The 7855-nt window shown below is 36.4% G+C and overlaps 1 protein-coding gene across 1 annotated transcript in view; it reads right to left on the reverse strand.

Moving 5' to 3' along the window:
- Positions 1 to 1583: 1583 nt before the first annotated feature.
- The window catches only part of ANXA10 (annexin A10), a 22929-nt gene continuing 16657 nt past the window's right edge, over positions 1584 to 7855 (reverse strand). Inside the window, exons 6-11 of the mRNA XM_026846989.1 lie at positions 7340 to 7393; positions 7123 to 7216; positions 5547 to 5642; positions 4868 to 4926; positions 2725 to 2847; positions 1584 to 1899 (exon numbers count right to left, since the gene is read on the reverse strand). Of these exons, the coding sequence (XP_026702790.1) occupies positions 1831 to 1899; positions 2725 to 2847; positions 4868 to 4926; positions 5547 to 5642; positions 7123 to 7216; positions 7340 to 7393 (495 nt within the window). The 3' untranslated portion in view covers positions 1584 to 1830. The remainder of the gene's footprint in view (positions 1900 to 2724; positions 2848 to 4867; positions 4927 to 5546; positions 5643 to 7122; positions 7217 to 7339; positions 7394 to 7855) is intronic.

The following is a 7855-nucleotide window of genomic DNA, read 5'->3' on the forward strand; positions in this document are numbered from 1 at the left end:
GACGGAGGCGGCGTGGGGCGGGGCGGAGGCTGCTGGGACACGCCCCCTGCCCGGCCTGCGCCCCGGGATGTCTGCCGGGCCCTAGCGCCGCCGCCGCCATTTTGTGTCAGGTTCTCCGGGGAATTCCCGCTCTGCGTGTAGCCGGGCGGCTTCGGGACCTCGTCCCGTGGGAAACACGGCGTGAACAGGGTGTTTGCAGCTGAGAGAGGTGTCGCTATTCCTGTCTGCGAGGTGTCAGAGTTAAAGCGAAATCCACAGGGCTGAGGTACGGATCTTACAAGGTACCTCTAATAGTTGCAAAATCGGAACATAACTGAAGCTTAGGATGTTGATAATGCTGACAAATTGGGAATAGTGTTCACCTCATTCTTATTTTCGTTCTTAGTTTATTTTTTCCTCCCAGAGCTTCTCCATCCAAAGTTCTGGCCCAATAGTTACATTATCCACCTGAAATACTTTGAAATGGGTCAAACTCAAGAGGGACTCAACTGAAATTTTAAGTTTATTGTAAATCAGTAGATTTGTAACATAAAGTCAGTATTTGCAAAAAAGCAAGATACACTGAAAATAGCGTTTTCACAGACTGAGGGAAGCAACATGCAAGCAGCATAAAAGCAACCATGTATTTGTCTGGTTTTATAGCAGTGCTTTCTTTATTCAGACTGAGTTATGCTGGCAGAAAGCACCTATTTTTAAAAAATACCAAACGCCTGTGTCAAGTGGAGACCTTATAGCTGCAGGAGAAAACCAAAGGGGAGTTGTTTTAGTGACCGTTACCACATTTTCCCTTACGTGTTAGTATACATAAGAGTGACAGAAGGTACAAATACACAGGCTGGAAAGTTTTGTCAATAGGCAGCACAGAATAGACTCGGGATGTTTAGAAGCAGTGTCATGCTTTCTTGTGGAACAAGGACTTGAGGTCGGGCTCTGCTGCCTTTCTTCATTAGCGTTGTCACCAGATATTGTCAGACTGTGCTTGCTGGTGTTCTGAGGAGCGCTGCATCTTTCAACCTCACCTGGAGGTGCAGTGTTACCTACTACTCCTGAATTATACCATCTGGGGCATCCTGGAAATGCCTCAGTGCTCTGAAGGTCAATATTCAATTAATGATTAAAATTTAAGAGGTGCAAATGGAATTTCTGGGTTTAATCCTCTGGGAATTCTCCGCTCAAAACTTCATCTTCCAGTGGTTTCCAGTGCGTGGCACTAAATTAAGAATGGTTTGGGATACTTGATTCTATTTTTTTCTTTCATTTCAAATGGAAAAAGGGAAATGCCATTAAGTGTGGGCTAAATGAAACAAGAAAAGCACTCTTTGGTGAGTGACTGATAGTAGACTGGGGCACATGCTTAGTTTGATAGTAACTAAAACAATAATGTTCAAGAGCGTAAAATATGAGGTATAGGAAATGGGAAAGAAAATAAAAAGATTACTTAAAGAAAGAAATCATGCTGCTATAAGTAAATAAAGCTAAACATTTTTTCCCTCCAGTGTGGAAGTAAATAGGTTCTCCCTGAATCTATTGTCTAATGGGATGTTATGAGACTAAATGATAAACATATGCTTACGCCGAGTTATTTTACTAGTTGCTTCATTAACTTACATTAATCATATAAACAGAAATATTAATTAGAAATAGGGATTAAACTATGTTCCTGCCAACACTTTTTCCTGTCTCAAGAAAGATTTAATATTACCAAATGTATAGCACTACTTTTTTTGTTCTTTTATGTAGAATAGGGATCTCTTGCAGTTAGTGTATTGTGTATAGCTTCAATTTCTATCTAAAATAGATTTATACAGCCTTCAAAGTTCATCTTCTTCCTTAATAATCTTCAGCATCCCCAGCACAGATAGCAAGTAAAGCACTCTCATAATGCCCTGAAGCAAAATGCTGCAAGAAAAAAAAAAATCAACATTTCTGTGACTGTACATTTCCTTAATTTTTCTTCTCTTGGTGTGTGACAAGGACATCACTGATATTAAGTTTTGTAAAATATTACAGTGTTTTGATAAGGATTCTAGGCCAAGATTTTTAAAATTTCCCACACCTTGAGCTTTGGTTGCTTGGGCACCTAGAAACAATCTTACCTTGGAAAGGTTGGATCAAACCTGTTTAGTACTTTTCAAGTTTAATACCAAAAAATGCACAACCAGTTTCTTACAGTTACTGTACATCTTACAGGTGGATTATAGCAACATAAAAAAGGTAAAGTGTCTTAGCAAGAGTAATTTTTGTACAATTAAAAAGTGTCAGAGTTTTGCTTTAAGATACAGAGCAAGAGTACAAGAGGAATAGTTCTTTCGAAGGTTGATACTACCTAGGAGCAAAGAGAAAACCAGATTTTTATCCTGGGGTTTGCACGAAGGTGGTATCAGCCTCACCTTGCATGATGGTGTGAAAGAAGATGGTATCAATTGTGTAGAAACTATTCATGCAAACTGTTTCTCAGCATACACTGTCCTGCCCTTTTTATATTCTCTGTCTATTGGGGAGGGACAAAATCACATGGAATGAGAGTGAGTTGAGAATTCACTGCTCACTCACTGATGTCAGCCTGAGGCACTGAAAAAATAAGCTATTTTGCTTATTGCTTTGTTTGTTTGTTTGTTTTAAACCAAGTGGTTGGAGATTAGCCCTTTGTATTTTTCTGGTAGTACTTGGCACAGTCTGTGTGGTGCCAGTGCTGAATATATGCAAAAGTGTGTAAAAACTTACTTTAATGTCATGAAATAGTGATTTCCCATATCTCTCTTTGTATCGCTGTCGTATATTCATCAAGTCAATCTCACTCCTGGCAATGAGAATCCTTATAACTGTTTTATTGTGAAACCCAAAGTCCTAAAAAGAAAGATGAGAGGAAACTTGACAGTTGGACAACATGTGTTTGCCTATCTGTATATGCTCACATTAATGTTTTATGGATAAGCCTATTAATTAGGCAACCCATAAAGTCATCCCACGTTTTAAAGGAGTCTAAGCATTCAAAGATTTTATCCTACAGAGTTTTCACGTGCTGAAAGAATAGAATTCTCGTTACTGAATAACAGAAATTGCCCACATATCACTGTTTTAACCATGCGCTGACCTCTAAAAAGAAAAACCTGATGAACTCTTGTCAGTAGTCTTAGGTACTCAGTTTGTAGGTGGCTGTTGTGACTGTCGGTGTGGAGTCCATTCAAACTGTACTGAAGCCAGTAATCTTATTTCACAACCACTGCTGCCGAATGCGAATTCAGTGAGATTTTTAACCATCGAGTTAGAGTTTACATAGCTTGTATTCAGCTGTGTTTTATTTCAAGTTTCTAAATTAATTTTCATACTGTAATTGTGTGGAGAATGGGGACATCTAGTGGCAATAAAAGTAATTAGGGTTGGGATGACCGATGACCAGTTTAGATTGTTTAAATTGTGATTTTATGGACTAGCCATGATATTGAGATCTTGTTCTCTGAAAGCCAAGTAATGAGATATGTTTAAAAGCTGAATATAGAGAATTTGTTACATGTTTTAAGTCTAGATGATTTTTTTTAATTTTTTTTTTTTTTTAATAAACTGTTGTAGACAACGGCATTAGAATCCTTGGTGGGTTTTATTATATGATGTTATAAATGGAGGTAAAAAAGCTTTTGGTATAATCTGGTATTTGGTATAAACTTGGCTTCAAAACCAGACACTTTAAAATTCTTTCATTTGTTTTGAGAATTATCTGTGTTCATTAAAACACTTTGAGAAAACAGAGTAAATATTAGTTAAAACAAAATTAAATGTTTATTCTTAATCATTAAAAACTGCATCACATACATCATCTGAATATAATATAGAAGAAAAATATCTATGTGGTATTTCTTAAAAATGAGGTTTTAACTTGAAAAGCGGTCTTCATACAGGACCTTGTGACAAACATCACTTTTCCTGATAGCTGGTATTTCCTTGTACTTTTGGCAAACCTTTTTTATGTCATGTGCCAGAATCCTCTTTTGACCACTCCGACAAAATACTGCCTCTTCCTCTCAGCCCCTGGAATTTTCCTTGGCTCTTTGCTGCCACTGTTGCTGGTTTAGCTGAAACAGGGGTCAACAGTAGTGGCAGCATCTGTAAGAGGATACTGGGGCCCTGTTGAAGTGTTGCTGAAGTTTTATTCAGTGGTTCTGGCTTGAATCCTATCTTTGCCATTCTTGCTCTAAGATGATACTTCCATTTTACCTGTGGCTGGCTTTTGTGACCATCTTCTAAGGATTACACTTCAAAGATTAGACTTTAAAGATTAGACTTTATTTTTTACATAACACAATGCATAAATGAAAACCAAAGAAAATGTCTTCAGTTAGCAGGAAGAATTTGTAGGTGTTTCTTTGCATTTACCCACATTTCTTCTTGGCATTCATTTGTTTTAGCATGTTAGCACTAGAACCTGCATGTATATCTTGAGCCCCACGAGAAAATATGGCCATTTATTTTTATGTAACGTTAATCTATGATTTAATGTTTAGTGATACTTATTAAATCTCTAGAGACAAAAAATTGCATCGTAAGAAAAGTGCACACTGAGTTCTGCACAGCAGGGGGAGCTACGATCCATAGAAAAGAAATGTTTTTGATTTTAAAAAAACCCCCAAAGCTATCAGATATTTTTAAAAGGAATCTAAATATTTAACCTTTTACTGTTACTGTTAAATTCTAACTGTTGCTTAGACACTACGGCTTTGAAATTTGTGTAGGTACCAACAGTTTTAAAACATTCAATCATACCTTGAATATTGAACAGACTGATTTGTAAGTACTTGTTTAAGAATAATCAAGCAAACAAAAAAATAGGGAAACTACTTTTTATGATATGTGAAAAAGAAAGACTACTTACATGAATTGCATTATAAAGCCTGTCAGCAAAGTAGGAAGGCTTGTCACGAACACAGAGAACTAGGAGAGAAGAGTTGCAACAGGTAAATATAAGCTTATAAAATAATTTCTGCTGGCTTTGAGCTCCTTGCTGGGTAGTGCTGTCCATGAGTCAGATTAAAGTTAAGCTACTAGTTTTCACAAACATAACTATATTAATAATTTTAAAAGTCCTGTACTTATTTTGCAGTTGCATCAAAAGGCTTATTAAATATCAGTGAGTACGCTCACATGACATCTTTGTAGAAATATTATTATCCTTATTCTATAAATGGAAAACAAAGGCACATAAAGCTTGGAAATTATTTATATACCACTGAAGTCCTGAAAACTTTGCCAGTTATTTAATATGTGTAGAATCAGTTGGTAATTCACACAAAATTTATTATCAAATAAAGAACAGATACTAGTTTTGCTCAGTCAGAATCTAGTGCTGTATATATACATTTGTAAATTTACACAAACGTGGAAAAATAGTTCAAATATTCTTTTCTAATTATCTCTGAAAATGTAATTTTACAATATAGGAGAGTAAAGTGGAGAAAAATATTAGAAAAATATTATTATTGATGCACCAGAGATACTATACTAGATATTTATTAAGAAATTACTGCTATTATAAAGTAATATTTTTACGTTACCTATTGCAACCAGTAATTCTTGAAAGTATCCATCATAACATTCATTAATGGCATCTACTATGTCTTGCCCAGAGATATTTTGGAACTCCTGGAAAACTTGGGGGAAAAAAAAAATCTTGCTTATTCTAGTTCATTAATAAAGATCAACTTGCCTTTTTTTTTTGTTGTTTTGTTTTGTTTTTTACTGCTTCCCCCCAGTAATATAACTATTGAGTTTATTTTTTTCCCTATTTATTCTTGCTGTTTCCTTATGTTTATATCCCCCAGGTAAGGCAATCTAAGTGAGTAGCCTGAAACCTGGCTTCCAGGACATTCTCTCTCTGCATTCTCCAGTATACAGTTTAAAATGAATATATGCCAAAGCCTCTGTTTTGCTGGAAGCTTTAATAAATTCTTTATCTAGCAACCTATCTAGAAACTTGTAAGATTTTCATGTTATTAACACAACTTCCTTGCTCAGCTTGGCTAAAGCTGTCCAGAGATTCACAGGTTGTGACAAGAAGCCATAGCATGACATGTGTAACATGCCAGTATCCAGACATGAACACTCTCTGGATAATGCTGGTTTCCAGACTTAAACGCACAAATATATACAGGATGCACTTACTCCTTTAGGGAGGGAGGAATAGTTTCAACTCACTGCTTACTACAAAATTTATGGAGGACTACATTACAGGCAGAGCTCTCAAATCTTTGTTACAGAAGGAGAGTAGAGCATAAGCGCTTGTGTTGCATTATGTCAATACTATCATCATCAGCCTTACAGAAGTCATGATAGAAGAATTGATTTGTTGATCCATGACAGCAAAGTAGTTCTAAGCTACTGTTGGAAGTTGACATAAGAAATACAGCTGGTTGCACAGTGATAAACTTGTCACCAAACAGACTTTTTATTCCACTGCAGTGACAGCTCAAACTTGTCACCAGACATACATGTTTCTTTTCTACAGTGGAAGATCTGGATGATCTCACATAAATTTCTTGCAATCTCTAATTGTGTCTGATTATCTATTTTAAATAAAAATGTCCCATCATGTTTCTGTGTGTATGTTAATTACAAGAGAGCAGATGTGGACCCTGAAGTGCTTCCATCAGTATCTTCTTTGAAACTTCCAGGGAAAAGCTGCAACACAGCAATGTGTTTTCACATACAAATATTTGTTGAAAATACCCCAATTGCCTCTCCCAAGGTGTTTCCACTCAAAGCAAAAAGTTACTTAGGACAAATGAAGAAAATAAGAAATATCTGCCTCATCCTATTGTGTCGTGTGTAAACTCAGTGCTGCCATAGGCTGTGCCTTTCTTTGGTCATGCATTCTCCTCTCTGTTATTAGGCATCCCGACATCTGTCTGTTCCATCTACAGCTGTCTGTAGTCATCAGGCAAAGTTCAGTTTTGCATTACTTCCAAAATCCCATTAACATCAGTGGGAGTTTGAGAACTCCAACAGTTTGGTTAGGTTTCAGGCTAATACCCTGCTGCACACTGGGATTCTTGGTATGTAAACCATGGTTTTATTAGCAAGTCAGATTTTTTCTTTCCACCCTATGTTCAGACTGGTGAACCTCTGGATTACCCATCCACAACTGCTGGTAACTCTTGTTGCAGAGAATCATTTGCAGCATGTTTTTGTGTTCGCCTGTTTTCTGCTGACATGCTTCCCATAGAATCTAATATACCAGAAAAAGGAAAAAAAATGCAAAAGGTTTTAAGTAATTCCGAAATTACTTTTCAACATTTCTGTTTGTTCCTTTTTTTTTATATTTGAGAGGCTCATTTCTGACTATATTTACCATTGCATCCTGAGCAGCTGTAGAAGGATCTGCATATCCTTCCATCCTTGTTCCCTGGGGGAAAAAAAGATACATTTTCTTCAAAAGTTAAATCCTAAAAGACTGTAGGAACATAGAGTTGTGTCTATATGAAGCTGCATTTCATTTCCTGAGATATCACGTATAGACTTTTAGATTGAATAAGTGTATTCAATGGTTGAATTTACAACTGTAGAAACTACCTTCAAGTTGTCACATTATAGCCTCATTTCCTCTAAGAGGAGGAACTCGGGAACGGCAAATGGTCTGGTGAGAGGAAAAAATGGGGGAAGTGGATAAACCTCTCTTGGTTTTAGTCCCATTTTAAATAAGCTTTTAACATTCTACCACCATTTCCTGTATTATGGACATTATATTGCTTACTATAATACATAATTAGGAGGGGAAAACAAGGATAAGAGTAACATTTGACATTCACTGATTGTTTCTTATCAATATGCGTATTACCAGAAGAATCTTTTCTCTTTTTTTTTTTTT

Source organism: Athene cunicularia (genome assembly GCF_003259725.1).
Source record: "Athene cunicularia isolate RWA chromosome 4 unlocalized genomic scaffold, athCun1 chr4_part1, whole genome shotgun sequence".
Taxonomy (NCBI): domain Eukaryota; kingdom Metazoa; phylum Chordata; class Aves; order Strigiformes; family Strigidae; genus Athene; species Athene cunicularia.